The following is a 22,194-nucleotide window of genomic DNA, read 5'->3' as shown; positions in this document are numbered from 1 at the left end:
CTCCAAATAGAAGAGTAACATGGGGAGCAGCTTCCATTTTCCATGATTAGCTGGTGCTAAATCCCCTTCATTTTGTCACGAATAACACTGTCTCCTTCTCATGGAAGTGCACCCTCCCTTACTACAGAAAAGGCTTTAGCACACAATCATTTCCACATGTCATACCGGTAACGAGAAGGAACAAACAAGCAGATCTTCTACGAGGGAATGAGTTTTGTGCAAAAACTACATTTTTAAATTAAAAAACACAGAACATTCGATCATTTTTATCTCCTATTATACGTCCACTGAAACTTTTAGCATAACAGAGGGCAAAAAGTATAACCAAGAATTGTCAAAATTTTAAAAAGTCTAAACACAGCATAGCCTGTCCAGTCCTTCTATTTAAACTCAAAGGTGTGGCAATCTTTAAGAAGAAAAGGAGCTTTACTTCTTCTCTCGGGGCAAGTTGGGCTTCTCTCGGCACAGCTGACGGAGGACATCGCCACCATCACCTGGAGAGAGGACGAGGACAGCATCTTGGCGGCGGAGCTGCGCCGCCCCTGCTGCAGACGCAGCAGGGGGTCGGAGGCAGAGTGTCGGCGGCCCTGGAGAAAGGCGCTGAGGAACGGCATGGCAGACAGCCTCCGAGGGGGGTCCTGCATGGCGCTGGCTTTCCAGGAGGCAAGAGCTGGAGGTGAGGCGACGGCAGCGCCAGCCTGCTCCGCGATGAACTTGCACTGAGACGCGAGCATCACTCTGCGTGATCTAACAGCCATTCAGGATAGGCTGACTTGTTCCCATAGTGACGAACAAAGAAACTACTGATTCCCACTCAGATCTGTACAAGCAAAATCTCCTATGAATGGACTGCGTTTTGAACAGATTGTTCAAATATGAGGAATAACAACATGTATTTTATAAAATGCGACTGTTCCATTTTACTTCTCAAACCCATTTAAAAGATCTGGCTGCTCAAAGAATTACATCTAAAATATTGTAATACATTTAGAAAAATGTTTTTATGATGTAAACACACATATTTAAATATTTAAATGTTGCTTCTTTCGTATCTACCCTCTGAACATCTGGAAAAAATTCTGTTTCTGGAACAGGGTGGATAAAAAGTTAACTGTAAAAATGGGATAGACTAGATAACTAACATTATTAAAATACCATTTAATTTTTCAAAACTAAAAAAAACCCCTATATTTTCTTTATAGAACTCTTAAAGTAATACTTGGAAAGAATAAAGAAAGATATCTGTAGGGCTGATACATTAATCAAGATATCTACTTTCATATTTTTATTTTCAGAATGTGAAAGCCTAATTCTTGGTTGTGCATTATTGGACAGCTATATTAGTCATGCCATCAAAAGCTCAAAGACACAGTTCTGTGTTTTCTGTTGCTGACTGTGGGGAAAGGAGAAGTTTCAATCATGTCTTGGCAGAGGCACAGGAAGAAAATTCACTAAATACCACTTTTTTTTAAAGGAACTAGATGAGGGGGACGTTGCAACTTGAAGATAAAGGATAGAAAGAACACAGAAACTGTTACAGCCACCCATTGTCCGCCTCCTCCCTGTTAATGTCAGGCTGCACACCCCAACCCCACCCCCGTGTTGCTCTCTCTTTCCAAATGGTATTTCAGCCCTGTGCAGAGGGAAACAACCTACTGTCACAGATAGGGTCTTTGTTTTGTTCTGTTTTACTTTAACAACTAATAGTGCTTTAAAGTACACTCCTTTTAAAACGCCCCCAGATCTCCCCAGCTGGAAGCACTTTGTCAAATTAGAGCAGCGCAATTTGGTGCCCGCATTGCTACACTGAGTGCAGCAGGACGCCTCTGTTATTTTGTACACAGCAACGAAAGGCAATTTTTAATGTACCCAATCTGAGAGGCACAGCTTCCACAGAGCTTTACAGGAGAGGAAAGAGGAGAAGATGGGATGTGGAAGGCAACTTGCAACCTGCCGGCAGGAAGCCCTAAATGCTCAAACTGAGGGGTCCAAGTGTGCTATGTGGGGAACAGGGAACCTGACTCAGGTTTCTTAGTCTGTTAACACCCCCAGTAAAGACAGAGCCAGGGGCCAAGGACTGGGGACCTGCTGGGACAGTGACTGCATGACAGGAGCTAAGCAGGGGAGTGAGACCGCAGAGGGGCGCGTACTACATGGGGTGCCAAGACTTGGAGCTTAAACGAGCGGCAGCGAGATGCTGCGGCTGATTAATATGGGAGTCCATGAGGAGAAAGTGTGAGGAACACCCAGGCCAGCTCCATTTGAGATGAAAGGCATGCGAGGCGGCAACCAGGAGGCCTCAGCCAGGGAGTGGGAAACGCCTGATCTGTGCAGCTCTGCGGACAACCACAGAGGAGAGCGACTGCTCTCAACGGTTCTGAGAATAAAAATGAATCTGATGAGGACAGGACTTCTCCGGACCAAGCTAAGGAAGGGAGGGCTTATGTATCATCTCGAAAACAATTTCTGCTGTAAAATCTTAAGAACTGGGCTGCCCTCAAATAAATATGTAACCACTGAGCAGACTCAGTTACTAGACAGTCAGGGATGCTCGGTCCAGGTCTTCAGGAAAGCGGAGCCGAAGGCAAACCGGTATCCAAAACATGACTGCAGTCCTCCCTCCCAGCAAATTCAGACTCAGAAATAATATTTTAATTTTTATTTAACTTAGCAACAGGAAAAAAAATGAAGCCTTGTTTTTTAGATAAACAGGAGCAACAAGACAACCTTAATTTCTACTTTATGTTTTATAGAAAATGAAATTATTTTCGAGTAAGAGTAATTTTATGAAGGGCCATGTCTCAGTGGATACCTAAAAGGTAAAACCCTTTTTTCCCCCAAACATTCCTGGGCAGGACTTTGCTTCCAAATCCTTCACTGTAATTCCCCTTCTTCAGAGAGCCCTCCCTCCACTCTTCACAGGTGAACTTCTGATAGAGCCGACTTTGCCACATCCTCAGTCATTCTCAGTCTATTCAACTCTTGTCCCTGCCTGCACCATCCACCAAAAACTGATCTTGCTAAGGTCCCCGATGGCCTCTTTACAGTTTCTGTCTTACTGGGACTGCTCAGGACATTCAACACAGCTGGACAATTTCGTTTTAATTTAAAAAGCTTTTCGGAGAGGATTTTCTTTTTTTGAAGCAATCTCAAACTTACAGAAAAGTTTTAAGTGTAATACAAAGATTTTTTTCTTTAACCACCTGAGAATAAGCTGCAGACATGCTTCCTGATTACTCTAAATGACTCAGCATATATTTTCTGTAAACAAAGACATTCTCTAAAATTCCTCCCAAATCAGAAATGTATGATTGATATATTAGTAGTTGCCTGCTAGTCCTCAGACTTCACTCAAGCTTCACTGATAATCTCAATGTTCCTGGTGGTAAAATCAGAATCACAGTTGCATTTAGTTGCCCTCTCACTTATTTTACTTTAGAATGAGTCCTTCAGTCTTTCCTTGATTCTGATGCCTTCATCTTTTAAAGATTACAGGCCAGTTATTTTGTAGAACATCTCTCAGTTTGGGTGTGTCTGCTTCCTCATGATTATATCCAAGAAGCCCTGGTGTCTAATGGTGAAGAATGGTATTTAGAAACCAAGTCTGGGCACTAGGTGTGCTCATGACTGTTAAAGTGTTGTTGCCAGCAGGCCCTCTCAGTGGACAGAGCTAAGGAACACGTGCATTACAACAAAGGAAATCACAAACAAAATGAAAAGACAACCTATGGAATGGGAGAAGATATTTGCAAATGATGCAACTGACAAGGATTTAATTTCCAGAATATACAAACAGCTCATACAATGCAGTAACACCACCACCCAATCAAAAAATGTGCAGAAGACCTAAATAGGCATTTCTCCAAGGAAGATATACAGATGGCCAATAGGCACATGAACAGATGCTCAACATCATTAATTATTAGAGTAATGCAAATCAAAACTACAATGAGGTGTCACCTCACACTAGTCAGAATGGCCATCATTCAAAAGTCCACAACGACAAATGCTGGAGAGGGTGTGGAGAAAAGGGAACCCTCCTACACTGCTGGTGGGAATGTAATTTGTACACAAACACACATACACACAATGGAATACTACTCAGTCATAAAAAAGAATGAAATAATGCCATTTGCAGCAATATTGACGGACCCAGAGATGATCATACTAAGTGAAGTAAATCAGAGAAAGACAAAAGTCATATGGTATCACTTACATGCGGGATCTAAAAAAAATGATACAAATGAACTTATTCATAGACACAGAAAATGGTTACCAAAGGGGAAAGCAGGAGGGGGGAGGGATAAATGAGGACTTTGGAATTAGCAGATACAAACTACTATATATAAAATAAATAAACAACAAGTTTCTAATGTATAGCACAGGGAACACATATATATGTTATATAATATATAACATATATTTAATATCTTGTAATAACCTAAAATGAAAAAAGAATGTATGTACATATATATATATGCATAACTGAATCAGTTACGCTGAACACCAGAAACTAACACAACACTGTAAATCAACTAAACTTCAATTGAAAAAGGAGTATGTGCATTATATATAAGCATACACACATTTACATCCATATATATGTATGCACATACAATGAAAACGGAGAGTTCACCCTGGTATCACCCATTCCAATCCAACAGTGCAGGGATCCCCATAATTTCCCCCTTTCTATAACCTCCTTCTCTGTTGGTGAGAACCCTGCTACCATTATCCTTACTGTATTTACTTATCTGACTAGGCCTTCTCCATGTGACCACACTCCCCTCACTGCTGCTGCCCCCTCATTAAAGTGGATGCCTCCCTCCCAGTAAGACAGAAACTGTAACTCTTAACACCCCAAGCTAGGCTGCTGCTGCCACCCACCTGCGTGGGGTGCCTCTCACCCTGTGTGTGTTCTGACACCTGGAGCATTCAAACACCCAGGAGTCAGGTCAGCCTCTCACGTGACATCGTCCTGCTCAGGAGACATGACTGCCAGGCTGCTCCCGTACGGGTCTCCCTCACCCTGCTTGGCTTCCTTCCTTCCACACCCTGCAGCCTCACCCACCCTACCTTTTATGGCCTTGCCCCAGTGACTTTTGGACTGTTCAGTTCAGGAAGGGAAGGAAAAAGACGAGGAAGCGAAGTCTCCTTCCTTTTTTTTCTTTGTTAATTGTGGTAAAACATATATAACATAAAAGTACCATTTTAACCATTTTTCAGTGTCCAGTGTAATAGCATTAAGTACATTCAGACTCTTCTGCAACCATCACCACCACCCCCCTCCAGAACTTCATTTTCCAAAACTGAAACTCTGCACCCCTTAAACACTAAGTTCCCACTTGTCTCTTGCCATAGTGCCTGGCAGCCACCACTGTACTTTCTTCCTCTGTGAACCTGACTATTCTAGGTACCTCATATATGTGCAACCACATAATTATTTTTGGTTTTTTGTGACTAGCTTATTTCACTTAGCAAAGTCCCTTCAAAGTTCATCCATACTGAAGCATGTGTCAGAACTCCTTTCCTGTCTAAGGCTGTACATACATGCTACAGCTTATCCTTTCATCTATTCACAGACATTCAGTCATCTTCAACTTCTGGTTATTGTGAGAGCCGCCAGAAATATGGGTGTACAAATGCCTGCTCAAGTCCCTGCTTTCAATTCTTTCTGATGTATACCTAGAAGTGAAAATGCTGGGTCATACGCTAATTCTGTTTTTAATTTTTTGAGGAACTACCATACTGTTTTTCAACAGTGGCTGTACCATTTAACGCTATCAGCAATATACTAGGGTTCCAATTTCTCCACATCCTCACCAACATTTGTTATTTCTGTGTTTTTGATAACAGCCATCCTAAATGGACATGCAGTGGTATGTCACTTTTTTTTAAACATTTTTTACTGAATTATAGTCGTTCTACAATGTTGTGTCAAATTCCAGTATAGAGCACAAAATTTTTCAGTTATACATGAACATACATGTATTCATCGTCACATTCTTTTTTGCTGTGAGCTACCACAAGATCTTGTACATATTTCCCTGTGCTATACAGTATAATCTTGTTTAGCTATTCTACATTTTGAAATCTCAGTTTGTCCCTTCCCACCTCCCATACCCTTGGCAACCACAAGTTTGTATTCTATGTCTATGAGTCTGTTCCTGTTTTGTATTTATATTTTGTTTTGTTTTAGATTCCACATATGAGTGATCTCATAGGATATTTTCTTTCTCTTTCTGGCTTACTTCACTTAGAATGACATTCTTCAGGAACATCCATGTTGCTGTAAATGGCGTTATGTTGTCGGTTTTTATGGTTGAATAGTATTCCATTGTATAAATATACCACCTCTTCTTTATCCAGTCATCTGTTGATGGACATTTAGGCTGTTTCCATGTCTTGGCTATTGTCAATAGTGCTGCTATGAACATTGGGGTGCACGTGTCATTTTCAAGCAGGGTTCCTTCTGGATACATGCCCAGGAGTGGGACTCCTGGGTCATATGGTAAGTCTATTCCTACTCTTTTGAGGATTCTCCATCCTGTTTTCCACAGTGGCTGCTCCAAACTGCATTCCCACCAGCAGTGTAGGAGGGTTCCCCTTTCTCCACAGCCTCTCCAGCATTTGTCATTTGTGGATTTTTGAATGACAGCCATTCTGACTGGTGCGAGGTGATACCTCATTGTAGTTTTGATTTGCATTTCTCTGATAATTAGAGATATTGAGCATTTTTTCATGTGCCTATTGATCATTTGTATGTCTTCCTTGGAGAACTGCCTATTTAGGTCTTCTGCCCATTTTTGGATTGGGTTGTTTTTTTCTTATTAAGTCATATGAGCTGCTTATATATTCTGGAGAGCAAGCCTTTCTCTGTTTCATTTGCAAAAATTTTCTCCCATTCCGTAGGTTGTCATTTTGTTTCACTTACTGTGGTTTTGATTTGCATTTTCCTAATAGTTGATTATGTTGAGCATTTCAAGTCCTTTGTGCATTTCTGAATTGGGTTGTTTGTTTTTGGTTGTTGAGTTTTAGGAGTTGTATAAAATTCTGGATATTAGTCCCTTATTAGGTACATGATTTGCAAATAGTTTCCCCCATTCTGTAGGATGACTCCTGATTCTGTTAGCAGCATCTTTCGATGCACAAAAGTTTGAAATTTTGATGAAGTCCAATTTATCTGTCTTTTCCTTTGTTGCCTTTGCTTTGGTGTTATAGCCAAGAAATCATCACCAAATCCAATGTCATCAAGATTTTCCCCTATATTTTGTTCTAAGAGTTTTATACTTTGAGCTCCTACGTTCAGGTTTTTGAGTTTGAGTTAGTTTTTGTATATGGCATAAGGTAAGGGTCCAACATCATTCTTTTGCATGTGCATACAACAGTTTTCCCACCACCAATTGATGGAAAGATTATCTTTTCCTCATTGAATAGTCTTGGCATCCTTGTCAAGAATCATTTGACCACATAAGCAAGGTTTTTCCCTCCCCTGCTGGGATCTCTATTCTATTCCATTTTTTGTATGTCTGTGTTTATGCCAGCATCACACTGTTTTGATTGCTGTTTCTTTGTAGTAAGTTTTGAAATCAGGAAGCAAGTCCTCCAACTTTGTTCTTCTTTTTCAAGATAATTTTGGCTATTTGGGGGTTCTTTGAGATTCCATGTGAGTTTGGGGATACATTTTTCTATTTCTGCAAAAAAAAAAAACATCATTGGGATTTTGATAGGGATGATCCTGAATCTGTAGATTCTGTCGGGTTGTACTGACACCTTAACAATATTAAGTCTTCCAGTCCATAAACACAGGACGTCTTTCTGCTCATCCAGATCTTCTTCAATTTCTTTCAGTGATGTTTTGTAGTTTTCAACAAGACAAGCTAAGGACACTGTGGCCCTGACTGCCCTCACTCAATCCCCTTTCTAGGTCAGAGGTTCCATGCTGAGAAAGGAAAGCCTTCAAAGGGCAAGAACAAACCTCAAACACTGGCTTCAAAAGTTACCACTACCAAAACTTCACTGGATCAACCTGTAGAGCAATGTATGTCCCAGCAGAGTGAGCAGCAGGCAACTAGTGGAACCCACCAGCTGGGTATGATACCGAGGGGGACAGCTTAGCAGAAACATTAGTGAAAGAGAGCCCTGACACACCACCGGCATCCCGGGGTGACTGTGTCTGTCTGCCTCAGGCTGTGCCCTCCGAGGCTTCAGACTGTGGAGAAAACAGATTTCACTGAAATGGTGGAGAGTCAAGTCTCTGAACACACAGGCAAGCAAAAGCAACACAAAAGGCCTGGAGAAGGGAAGGGGAAATCAGCCTGGAGAGGCGTCATCGGACGCTACCTGTGAGGCGGACGTCAGATTTTCAGAAAACACTTCAAAGTGGTCATTATAAACATGACCAGAGAACTAAAGGAAACCATGCTTAAGGAAGTTAAGGAAGGTACGATGATAATGTCTCATCAAACAGAGAGAAATTTAAAAAAAGAAACAAATGGAAATCCAGAGGTTGAAAAGTACAATAAAAAATTCACCAGAGGGCCTCAGCAGATGTGAAGGGGCAGAAGGGGGAATTAGATCATTGGAAGACAGACTGAGAGAGATTACGTACTCTGAAGGACAGAGAGAATAAAGAATGATAAAAAAAAGAACAGAGAATCTGAGAAATACAGCACACTTATGTGTACCAACATGCACGTAATGGATGCACCAGAGAGGTGAGAAGGGAGCAGGAAAAAATATTAGAAGAAATAATGGTTTAAAACTTTCCATACTTGATGAAACATTTATCTACACATCCAAGAATTCAACGAACTCCAAGCAGGGTACACAGAGAGAGATTCACACCAAGACACGTCATAGCAAAAACACTGACAGTGAGACACAAAGAGAAGAACGATTCCTCCTGTACAAGGGAACCTCAGTAAGATTTATACTGATCGCTCAGTCAGAAACAAGAGGCAAAAGGGCAAAGGGATGACACACTCAAAATACTGGGAATTAAACACTGTCAACCAAAAATATTATAGCAAGCAAGATTATCTCTCAAAACTGAAGGGGAAATAAAGATATTTCCAGATAGACAAAAAACAGAGAATGTCTTGCTAGGAGAGCCAGCTTACAAGAAATAATAAAGGAAGTTCTTCATGTTGAAAGCTAGTGACCCAAGGCATTAATGTGAATCCACATAAAAAAAAGAAAGGATATTGGTATATTACAAAAGACAGTATATATAAAAGACTGTGAGTACATAAGAATGTAAGACAGTAAAATTCAACAGGAAATTACAAATTTGTCTTAAAACAAATGAATAAACAGAAATTCACAGCAAAGAAGTGGATGTTATAAAAGACAATCAAACAGAAATTACAGAACTGAAAAACACATAACCAAAACTTAAAAACTCCCTGGATGGGCTCAACAGTATACAGTGCATACGACAGGGAATATAATTAGTGACCTGGAGGACAGATCAACAGAAATTATATAATCTAAACAGAGAGAAAATAGACTAATAGAAATTGAATAGATTCTCAAGGGATTAACACAGGAGCTCATATCCGTATCAGTGAGTCCCACACAGAGAGAATAAAAAGAGTGTGGGACTAAAAAAATACTGTAAAAAATAATGGTTGAAAATTTCCCAAATTCGGAGAAAGGCATAAACTTGTATGTTCAAGAAGCTAAATGAACCCTAAATAGGACATCCCCAAAGGGGTCCACGCCAAGAGTCTCAGGTGGAAGTGGGTTTGGCTATAAAAGGGCAACAAGAGGGATCCTGCAGTGATGGAAGAGTCCTGTATCTTGACCATAACAGACTATAACAAAGTCAATATCCTGGCTGTGATGTTGTGCTGTAGTTTTGTAAGATGTTACTATTGGTAGAAAATGAGTAAAGGGTAAATGGGATCTTTCTGTACTATTTGTTACAATTGCACATGACTGTACAATCATCCCAATATTTTAATTAAAAAAATATATATACAAAGAAAAAAAATAAAACCCAAGGCAAGCCTAAGTGAGGGTAATTTAGCAGAGGTCCGGGACAATACAGGGAAGGCAACTAATAGAGTATATGGCATGTGACCTGGCAGAGTTTGGGCTCCATATGAAAAAGAGCTAAGTTGGGTAATGGCTGGGCAGATTGGGAGACTGGTTATGAAAAGGAGGGCAGAATAAATAAGCAAACATTCTGAGGATAATAAGAGCCAGGTTTCTCATTCTTAGAGAAGGAAATTATAAACATAAAAATAGGGAAAACTAGAATGATGGTATAGTGTTGGATTAGAACAGAAGTGCCAATGCAAAGTTATGGTTTCAGTATGCAGATAGAAACAAAAATAAATACACATGTAAAAGCGAGAGAGTGTGTGTGTGTGTGTGTGTGTGTACATATATTAACATACACTTCCTGGCTTTGTCTCCTAGGGAGCGTGGGGACTGTGACATTCCAATAGCAGTCAGCACGTCAGCAGCAAGCACTTCCTGGTTTCTAGATACCATTTCCCACTACAAGAAACCAGGGCTTCCAGGAGAAATGGCTGACCTCAGGGCTGGGGCCTGTACAAGATGAGAGTGTAAGCTCTCACTGTGCTAGAAAGCAAGGGATGCAGGAGTGGCGGGGACACGTCAAAATGACACAGCTAACAGCTTGAAGGGGCTCTTACTGGCCAAATATGATAGTATCATATTTAAGCATCAAAATAAATGATAGTAAAAGAATATCAAACAAATGACAGTAAAAGATGATATTCCATTGAACAAAACATGACTCTACACTGAAATAAAGAAAACCAAACCAATCAATGGAAAGAGCACGTTCTTCCTTACTGCACAACGCCAACTAAGAAAGGCAGAAGGAACGACAGAATTGGAAACCTCCATTTAGTTATCTACTTTCAGTTAGGAGCTGAAAGTCCTGGGTAAAACCTAGATGAGGACCGGGATATATACATGGTTTCAAAGCATCTCTCCATAAAATATTAACTGTGGAGGGAGAAAGAATAATTTATAATAAGTAAATCTTGGCAGATACCACTTTACTGATGTGATCAAACTGAACATTTCCAGTGATATGGAGAAATGATACCTTGTGTCACCTGATAGGATGCAGTATAAGACAAGCATACAATCACTTGTGTGATGTTTCTGCCAGAAATGCACAACCTCAATCTCCTGATGAAACAGTAGACAAACCTAATTGAGAAACATACTGCAAAATAACTGGCCTGTAATCTGCACAAAGGTCAGGAAAGGACTAATAATGGTCATTGAAAGAAACTGAAAAAATATGACAAGTGTCATTTTGCTATTAAAGGATATTATTCGGACAGTTGACAAAACCTGAGTGGAGGGTCTCTTGGGGGAAAAATATACAGGGACTTTTCTGTAAGTCTGAAATTATTTCAAAGTAGAAGAACTAATATCACAAGAAGAGAGACAAGCAGGCATCCTGGGCATTCTGATGGAAGAATAAGGCACCATCCATGAAACTCTGTGCCAATTAAAAACCCAACTAGACTCTACATCCCTCTGACAATTCAATTTACAGTAGGAAATACCATGAGGACATAATCGGCAAAATACAGAATGTGCCAAACTCTACAGGGCAAAAAATCTGGTTTCTTCAACAAATAAACTATAAGGAAAAAGAGACGGGGGAAACCCAAGTTTAAAAGAGATGTGAGATACGTATCAATTACAATATACTGAGGGATATATTGTTGGATGCCAATTCAAACAAACACAGATACATCTATGGGACAATTAGAAATCCGAGCAGTATTTAGATATTTAAGCAAATTTTTTTTAGTTACTATACTGATGATGTGGTTAACGAATAAAATGAAGAAATAAGGAAGTAGAGGAAAGAAGCGGAGGAAGTGAGCTAAAACTGTTAAAACCGGTGATGGTACCTATGTGGGGGCTGGTGCCTCCATGGGGCAGTGGTGCCCACATGGAGATTCTGTACACTTTTGTGAATGTTTGAAATTTCCCAAAATAAAGAGTTGTGGGGTTCCCCCCCCAAAAGTAGTAGAATCAGATTTAAATCTAGGTCTATCTAATTCCAAAGCGAATTCTTGCCGAGTTTTCCATTTTCCTTTAAAAATAATTTGAGTACTCTATTTATATATTCTCTAATTAAAACTTCCGATGATCCATTAGCTAACATTAAAAAAATACTAGCCCATCCCAATGTTAACGTAATGAAGTATAACTAAATACCTTCATACATGAGATGTGCTTTAAGAAAGTTAGGTATACTTTTTAATTTTTTCAGATTTTTTCCTAATTAAAAGTTAGCTACATTTATACAATAAGGAAATTTTTAATTTAAAAAATGGTTTTGGGAAAGGTAAAAATCAGCTTATCTAGTGGATGACAATAGGGGTCTTACAACCTTCCTAGGGGCATTTGGAAATGTATGTATTTTTTTTGGTTGTCACTAAAATCTGGGGACATTACTGGGTTGGGGGGAGCAGGGATACTAAATGTCTTCAGTGCTCAGGGCTCCCGCTGCAATGAGGAGTTGCCCTACCTCAAAAGCCAACAGAATCCCAGATGAGAAACACCAACTAAGAGGTAACATTCCAACACAAGAAAGGATGGAGAAAAAGGCTCATTTGATTCTTAACATTTGTTAGTTGGGAAGTCACTTGAGGGAAAAAACCCCATTATTCTACAAGAGAAGCAGCAAGCAGACGCATTATTGCATTTGCTTCAGTAGCACTTCTTTCTAAAACCAGGGAAATGAACATAAAGTCTGACACACAGAAGCTGCCCACAGACGGCAGTTAGCAGTAGCAGTCCCCCTAGAGTCAGACACAGCACAGACGTGAAGGAGGATCTCCGAGGACCTGGAATTGAGACAAGGTCAGAAGCAGGAAACTCTGGTTTTCTTGATGAAAAGGAGCTCTCCCTGGTGGAGTGGTTAGATTCCAACAAGAGGCACAATCTATTTGGAGAATCGATTATTTCCAGCTAGCATTAGACTCCAATACCTTTAGAACCTAACTCCTTTACTTTTCCTTATGTTATCTAAGCCATATGTAGGAGTTAAAAAAGAATACTTCAAAGTTCCCTACAGAGGAGCACGAAAGTGAACTTGGGCAAAATCCAGAGTAGGCAGTAAGAAAATCATGCGAGGGGTAATGCCAAGAACAATTATTCAGCACCTCTCCTGGCTAACTGGCGGGGACAGAAATAGGACCAGCGGTGCCTCAGTGGCAGGAAATCAGGGTGTACTCCCAGCTTAGCACTTGCAACAGTAAGAGCGCGGGTGAGTGTGGCAGTAAGAGTGAGTCACAGCACCCTTCCTTTCCCGGGGTACGTGGGGTAAAAATCAGAACCGTGGGACAGTGACAGAGGAGAGGAAAAAATTGAGAGGAGGAGAGCTAGCCTGCTTCTGAACGTGCTTTATAAGTGATGTCTGTGAGTAACGAAAGAAGACAGAAATGAAAGGTTGGTTCCCAGTAGGAGTTTGATAAGAGGAACCACATAACTTCAGTCTAAGAGGATAATGCAGGAGATAAAACAGTTTTCAGCATTCCTTCTTAAAAGGCTAAGGTCATTACTCAGGATTTTGAAAAGGAATTTTAATGGGCCAAAATGGTAAGGCAGAAATAAACAGAAGGCCACAAATAGGACCTGCAACTTGGGGTTCCAATACGAAGGATCAAGATTTTTCTTTCATGTCCATTCACATAGATTTACTAAACTCTCGTTTGCACAGAGACGAAGAGCACATTAAAGAACTATTACCTTTCATGTCTGCAGCACACCCACTGTTATTCACCATAGTGGAATATGGCTGTTCATTCTGAGGCAAGAGTCCCGCAGACATGGTAGTCTGTTGGGGGAGAAAAAAAGATCATTTTTTGACAGTCTGCCTATGGGATATTCAATTGCTCATCACCTACAACATGCTAAACTTTGCTGCCTTATATGGCAGTCGTTAGCGAAGTGGTTATTCAGGACTTGAAATGTGGCTAGTACAGATCTGAGAAAGGCTGCAGGTATAAAATACAAGATTTTGGCAACTTGTACAGAAAAAAGAATGCAAAAGATCTAGTTTTTTATGTTGATTCTACATTGGAAATATTTTTAATATACTGAATTTAATAATGTTTTTAATATATTGAATTGAATTATTAAAATCAGTTTTCTAACTCATTTTATTTTTAATGCTGCTACTGGAAAATCTAAATTTGACTACCTGACTCACATGATATCTACTGGACAGTGCTATTCTAGACAGTAAAGATACTATAGAGAAAAACAAGACATACTCTCCCTCATGCATTTACAGACGACTGGAAGATAAGATGTAGACACAAAAATGTTACCATGTGCTAAGTGTCACAAGACAGGCTTGGACAAGCAGGAGGGCTGCCCAATTTGAGGGCAGGTGCAAGGCTTTAAGAAGGAATCTGCACTTGATCTGGCCTCGAGGAGTAACATTTATTGTGGACATGACAGTATAATATGCAACTGAACAGAACCCTTCATTCTTTACTAATTCAATTCAATTTGCTGAATTTATGACTTTAATCTATAGTTAACAGACTTCACCTAGCTCATGCTAAATGATATACGGCTAAGTGATCATTGTGTTGCTATGGTTTCCACTGAGGAAAGGCAAGTAAATCTTTTTATGTGTCAAAAAAAAGCAAAAATTGTCACTTTTATTAAGCTCTGATTATGTGTGGATTGTGAAATAAGAAATTCACATATTGGCCTCTGTCCCCCTGGTTCCTGACAGAGAGCAGCTAGACTCTTGCAAATTCCTAAGAGATAAGAGCCGTCGAGCATCTTCTGTCCTAGTTCTAGTGAACCAGCTCTAACTCTAGGTAGGCCCCTGGGTGGCTCCTGGATAGGGGCTGGTCCCCAGAAAGACAAAGCCATGATTAGAAGCTTGGAATTTTCTAGAGAAGAGAGAGCTGACTGTGATACAACAGAAAGTCATACATAATATTGTATAGTTTTTCTAAATAATGATTTCAGTATCTTTCTCTGAAAAAGCATGTGTACTGTTTGGGTATCAATGATGGGGGGGGTCAAACACCATAATTTTTATTAGCTTATTAAATGGTTTTGTATTTTTAAAAATGCTTTAAAAATCTGTTGAAATTTCAAATTAACAGTGAAATTAAATATAGCCTTAATTTTTTTCTTGGAGCACTTATTTCTGTGGGAAAAATCACTTCACAAATTTCAGTGATCCTCTAGGAATTTCAAACTCATTAAAATTTTATTTCTAAAATAAATGCTCAATAGGTATAAAACATAAAGTCCTACTTGATGAAACCATCTCCCGTCAAAAGAAATACAAGAATTAAAATCATAGGGATGTTCTAACATGAAAGAAAAAAGAAATTCCTGCAATATTGAAATGCCAAATCTTATATCATATTAATGAATACAAAATTTTATAAGGTATATAACATTCCAAATGAATGTTACACAAAGACAAGAAGTCAATGGACTAATAGAACAAGAAGTTCCAGGAAACTCATTAGCAAAAATTTAATTTGAAAGAATATCCATTAATATTAAATATACAGTAAACATTTTTACCATATTATTTTTCATAAATTTGGACCTTTAAAACATTTTGACGAAAAAACAATTATCACCATTTTAGAACCAGGGAATTTTAGAGCAGTCAGTTTTAGCCTTGGCTGTTTTGTAGATGAGGAGCTATGAAGCATGTCACAGGTGCCCCAGCATGTGGTGGTGACAAGATAGAACCAGCTGTCACTTTCTCTGTGAAGCCTTCTCTGATACCACCCTAAGCTCTGCAGTGGTAATGAAATATATGACTACTGGACTGGCTCCCCTGCACACCATGCGGTCTCAAGAGGAGAAGCCAAGAGTCACTCACTTCTATCTCTAGAGAAGGGGAGAGTCTGGTGTAAGGGGCACATTTACTGCACATCTGTTGAGCTGAAATGGGCATCCTAGGCTGAGTTTCATGGATCTATTTGTGTCTTATTTACCCCTGTATCCCCAACATCTAAGGCCCACTGAAAACATGGCTTTAAAGAGTGTAGAATTAATTTTACCCTTTTGGGTACTAAAGGGTACAAATACAACTGTGGCCTGTCTTAAAACTTTCTTTTTAACTAGCCCCTCAGTAATCAGGCTCCCTGACTTCAGACTATACTACAAAGCTACAGTAATCAAAATAGCATGGCACTGGCACAAAAACAGATGCACAGATCAATGGCACAGGACAGAAAGTCTAGAAATAAACCCACACATTTGTGGTCAATAAACCTACAACAAAGGAGGCAGGAATATGTAGCGGAGAAAACCCAATCTCTTCAATAAGTGGTGCTGGGAAAATGAGACAGCTATGTGGAAAAAAAGGAAATTAGAGCATTCTCTAACACCATATACAAAAATAAATTCAAAATGGGTTAAACACCTAAATGTAAGGCCAAATACTGTAAAACTCCTAGAGAAAAACAATGGCAGAACACTCTGACATAAATCACAGCAATATTTTTTTGGATCTATTTCCTAGAATAATGGAAATAAAACCAAAAACAAACAAGTGGGACCTAATTAAACTTAAAAGCTTTTGCACAGCAAAGGAAACCATAATCAAATGAAGAGACAACCTATGGAATGGGAGAAAATATGTGCAAATGATGTAACTGATGAGATTAATTCCAAAATACACAGGCAGCTCACACAGCTCAATAACAAAAAAACAAACAATCCAATCACAAAATGGGCAGAAGACCTAAACAGACATATCTCCAAAGACATACAAACAGCCAACAGGCACATGAAAAGATGTTCAACATCACTAATTATCAGAGAAATGCAAATCAAAACTACTATGAGGTATCACCTCACACTGGTCAGAATGGCCATCATCAGAAAATCTACAAACAATAAAATGCTAGAGAGAATATGGAGGGAAAGGACCCCTCCTACACTGTCCGTGGGAATGTAAACTGGTGCGGCCACTATGGAGAACATTGCTGCGGTTCCTTAAAAAACTAAAAACAAAATTACCATATTATCCAGCAGTCCCATTCCTGATGGAGGAAACTCTAATTCAAAAAGATACACGCTCCCCAGTGTCCATGGCAGCACTATTTACAACAGCCAAGACGTGGAAGCAACCTAACTGTCCATTGACAGATGAACAGATAAAGAAAATGTGGTATGTTTATACAGTGGAGTACTACTCAGCTATAAAAAAGAATAAAATAATGCCATTTGCAGCAACATGGATGGACCTATAAATTATCATACTAAGTCAGAGAAAGACAAATATACTGATATGTGGACACTAAAAAAATGACACAAACTTATTTACAAAACAGAAAGAGACTCACAGATGTAGAAAACAAACTATGGTTACCAAGGGGGAAAGGGGAGAGGGTGGGATAAACTGGGAGTTTTGGATTAGCAGATACAAACTACTACATACCAAATAAACAATAAGGTTCTAACGTATAGCACAGGGAACTCTACTCAAAGGCCTGTAGTATTTTGTATTGAAAAAGAATATATATATGTATAACTGAATCACTATGGTGTACACCAGAACCTATTATAATACTGTAAATCAACTACACTTCAATTAAGAAATGTTAAAAAAAAGATTTATGAAAATATTATCTCCATTCACAATTGAATTTATTTTATGAGCCTGGGTGTGGAGCCAGGACAAAAAGGGTTTGAATAGTAATCTTGTCATTTCACTGTACAATCATATATTAGTTTCATTTCCTGTTTCTGATGACAGGTATTTTGCTTACTCTGTCCTACAGTTTGCTTTTATCCCAAAAAGTCCTTCCAAATGACTCAACAGTTTAGGATTAATCATACTCTCACTAATTAGTACTTAATGCTTACAACTTAGACCAGCAACGGACTATTACTCATAGTGTTAAGAGTCATCACAAAGTAAAGGGCTGACATAAAGAATGTTCCACTTCATTAAAAAGGCATTTCACACAAGAGACTGGGTTCTGAGGTGGACAGAGGAGTTCTCAGGTCACTACTTTCCCTTCCATCTTCCAGATACACAGTGATCTGCCAAAATCTACACGTGTATTTTGGGGAGGGAATTTGTGAGGACTGCGTTAAAAAGTGCAGTATAATCCTTCCCGGACTCTCAAAAGCACCAGCACTCCAACCTGCGTCAGAATCACCCTGGGTGCTGGTGGAAAATGCAAATTCCTTGGCCCACCCTCCGAATGTCTGAGTTGGTAAGTGTGGTGAGGAGTGTAAGAATCTGTGTTGTCAGCCCACACTCCAGCTCGTTCTGATGTGAGGCCCACACCCTACACTTAAAGAAATACACAGTCAATATGATTAGATTCTACACAGCAGTCATGATAGAAGAATTTGAGGCTGCAAAACTCACTTTTGTTTGGGGAAAAAACAGAGGTGGAAAGTCTGTGAGTGAACCTATGAAACCTATATACACGTTTTCATGTTTGTGAATAACACAGCAAATAAAACATACGAGCTTACTCCAAGCCGAGAACCGTTCCAAATGGTTTATACATCTTAACTCATATAATCCTCAGAACAACGCTACTAGGTGAGTACTACCATTATTCCCATCCAAAACAGATTTTTTAAAAAAGTTTATTTTTTAGAGCAGTTTTAGGCCCACAGCAAAACTGAGTGGAAGGTACAGAGATTTCCCACATACCCCCGGCCCCACCGTCTACATGCACAGCCTCTCCCATTATCAACATCCCCCAGCAGAGTGGTACACTTGGTACAATCCATGAGCCTATACTGACACACCATAATTACCCAGAATCCGTAGTTTACCTTAGGGCTCCCCCTCGGTGTTGGACACTCTATGGATGTGGACAAACGTATGACATGTATCCACCATTATGATATCATACAGAGTATTTTCGCTGTCCTAAAAATCCTCTGTGCTCCACCCAGTCATGCCCCCTACCCGATCCCAGCAACCACTGATCTTCTGTCTCCACTGTTTTGTCTTTTCCAGAATGTCACACAGTTGGAATCACTGTATGTAACCTTCTCTGATTGGCTTCTTTCACTTAGTAAAATACAATTAAGGTCCCCCCATGTCTTTTCATGGTTTGCTAGCTCATTTCTTTTTAGTGCTGAATAATATTCCATTCTCTGGCTGTGCCACAGTTTATTTACTCATTCACCTACTGAAGGATAACTTGGTTGCTTCCAAGTTTTGGTAATTATGAATAAAGCTGCTACAAACATCTGTGTGCAGGTTTTTGTGTGAACACAGCTTCTTCAGCTCCTCTGGGTAAACACCACGGAGCATGACTACTGGGTCATAAGGTAAGAACATGCTTGGTTTGCATATGATTTCTACTTTACAGATTAGGAACTTAAGGCAAAGAGGAGTCAAATAATTTGTCTGAAGTCACAGCTATTACTTGAGCTGGGGTTTGAGCTGGGATCTGAATTCACACAGTTCAGCTCCAGAATTTGTGCTCCTTGTCACTACACGTACAGTTTCTCAACAATAAGGCCTCACACTAAATAAAAGGGATGTCACTGTTACTCAGTGACACTATGCACTGTAACTCTAACTCAGCTACACTGGATTCCATACTGTTCAGAATTCCTTCGCTTTCAAACAACTTTTCCGATCTCCCTTTCACTGCAAAATTTCGAATGTGTTTTGCTTTGTGCAATTTGCTGATCCTTCATCCAACTCATCATTCACTGCTGTCCCAAAGTCAAGTATCAAGAACACAGACAGCCCCTTTACACATTTTAGGCTCCTCCCTTGTAACAGAAACAGAAATGCAACTGGTCTGAATGGAAGGTTTCAAAATACAAACATATTTTCGATCGAGCTGTTGGCACCTACTGGCTTTGTGATCTTAAACACACTTATTAACTTGAGACTCCCTATCTGCCCGGCAGTAGTTGTAAAGATTACCTGAGAGCTGGTACACAGACCTAACTCTGCCTGATCGACAGCTCACAGCAGCCAGAGTGATCCTGCCAACTTCGTACCGGTCACGTCCCGTTCCTCTTCAAAGTCCTTCTAGGCACTCTATTTACAACTCAAACCAGCTCCCTTGCCCCGTTTCACTCTTCTCCTCAGGACTTATAAAGAAAACACATCTAGCAGTTACATAGTTTACTTACTTATCGCATTTATCATCCACCCTTGTTTAGTAGAATGGAAGCTCCCTGAAGGCAAAGGTCTTTGTCTGCTTTGTCGTTGTGTCTCCGCAGCCCAGAACAGGGCCTGGCGCAGAGTAAGCAGGTGCTTAGACATCTATGGAATAAATACATGCATATACGTCCAATAAAAGGTGTGCCACCACACCACCACCATTTAATCTCTCTCAACTTCAGCTTTTTCATCTGTAAAGGAGTAATTGCAGTAATCATACCTTACTTATCTCAAAATTATTGCTAAGAGCCTGTCAATTACGCGCCAACACTACACAAATGCAGAGAACGAATGGCCTTCTCCCTACCTTCGCTTTCCTGATCACAGCGACATCTCCAACTTCTTGCCAGTATTCAACCTGACAGACTTCTATTCCTTCTAACTCCTTGACGGTGACACTGTTTTCTCTCCAGTCAAATATGCGTGATGGTAATACATTCAACCCTCAGCCCTAATTTTCTCTCCTTTAGGATGCCTTCCCTAATACCAATCACACATTTTTATTCACATTGCCTCTACGAAGGACTGACTGAAGATTTATCTAGTGGCTCAGACGCTGTAAAACATAGCTTCCTAATACCACAGTAGTATTTTTGTCCTTGAAAGAATTAAAGCACTCCTTATGACTCCTTGCATAGTAAAACAAAACAAAAACCGGTTTCATTTAAACTGTAAATCCTCACCTCTGAATCTGCAACCTTTCAAAAAACAAACAAAACAACTTCATAAAATCTCTTTTCTCCTCAAATAACCTGGGGGTGGGTAGGAAGGGGCAGCAGGCAGGCAACATTTAAAAAACAGCCTTTTCCTCCCTTCCTCAGGGAAAGAACTCAGGACTGCTTTGAATATTACGTCTGGCAGTTCACTATGGACTTCACTGGTTCCCGCAATCTCACACCTGAAATGCACCTTAGGGAGGGCCCCTGGCTCTCAGGAGACCCATCACAGATCAGTGAAAAACAACACTACAGCAGGATCCTTGCTATTTCATCATTTAGAGAAATATGATGCTCGGTTCAGATTCTTCAAAAAGCCTATTATGATAAAAACAGATGAGTAAGATGTTAACAGCAGGTGAAAGCGGTTTCCACAAGCCAGGTTTCCACACTCCTAGCCTTCTCCCACAACCAGCCACACCCGGCGGATTACTCCTATAGGTCTGAACCAACCTCATATGAGCGTCACCACCACAGATACTTCTGAACTCCTAAAGGGGCCAACAGTTCCCGATTCAACACTCATCAGAATCACTTGGAGGGCTTTATTTAAAAATCCAGACTCCTGGGTCCCACCCCACGGAATTTCCACTCCGTAGGTCTGGGTGTGGCTGAGAATCTGCATGTTTAACTAGGTTCCAGAAATGATGATGCTTTGAGAGCCACTGCATCAGGTAAGCAGTTTGCACTTACCTAAGAGCAGGTATCCTATAGATTGTTGCTAAGGTGTGTCTCCTGGGTTCTGTTTAGTGTCAGACAATAAAACTTTCTTTTTACAGTTCTTGGGCCAATCTTCACAATGTCTTGAAACACATGAAGAAGTCCTGTATCATCAACCAGATCTAGAAAGAGCCTCATACTCTTTGGGTGAGACCTAGTACTAATGTTCCTACCAAAATTCTATTTTGAACCAAACACATCACCTAATCAGGGGACTGCTATGGAGGTGGCATTAGCAGTAAGAAAGACTCTCCCCATCAGCCATGTTTTGGTCAAGTATCACATACCACACCATTTCAGATACCATAATCTGGATTCCTAACCAACCGATGTTTATTATCTGAATATTCCTTTTAAATATACATATATTTGGCTATATAATTGTGTTGACCTTTAAATACATATTTTGTGACATACTGTTTAGAACTTTAAATATAATTTTCAGGTAATTCAACATGAAAAGCTTAAAACACTGGGTGAAGTGGGGTTTGTTATTCACTTTACTCTTCCCATTTATTTACAGACTAGGAAGGATAACAAGATTTTACACCTCTCCACTTCCTGAGCTACTTCTCAAAAAGAAAAACTATT

The 22,194-nt window shown here is 39.9% G+C and overlaps 1 protein-coding gene across 9 annotated transcripts in view; it reads right to left on the bottom strand.

The window, feature by feature from the left end:
* PTPDC1 (protein tyrosine phosphatase domain containing 1) overlaps positions 1-22,194 on the bottom strand; it is a 54,305-nt gene that overhangs the window by 15,919 nt on the left and 16,192 nt on the right. For 5 of the 9 annotated variants that reach the window (XM_072959130.1, XM_072959131.1, XM_015243575.3 and 2 more), the window contains exon 2: positions 13,762-13,849. In XM_072959130.1, the coding sequence (XP_072815231.1) occupies positions 13,762-13,843 (82 nt within the window). In that variant the 5' untranslated portion in view covers positions 13,844-13,849. Of the gene's footprint in view, positions 1-430; positions 796-13,761; positions 13,850-20,136; positions 20,156-22,194 lie in introns of those variants that run through there. The other 4 variants (XM_072959132.1, XM_015243574.3, XM_072959127.1 and 1 more) reach the window with 4 other exon arrangements.

This window comes from Vicugna pacos, chromosome 4 (assembly GCF_048564905.1).
Source record: "Vicugna pacos chromosome 4, VicPac4, whole genome shotgun sequence".
NCBI lineage: Eukaryota > Metazoa > Chordata > Mammalia > Artiodactyla > Camelidae > Vicugna > Vicugna pacos.
Note: the sequence above shows the minus strand (reverse complement) of the source record. Positions and strands in the feature narration are given on the sequence as shown.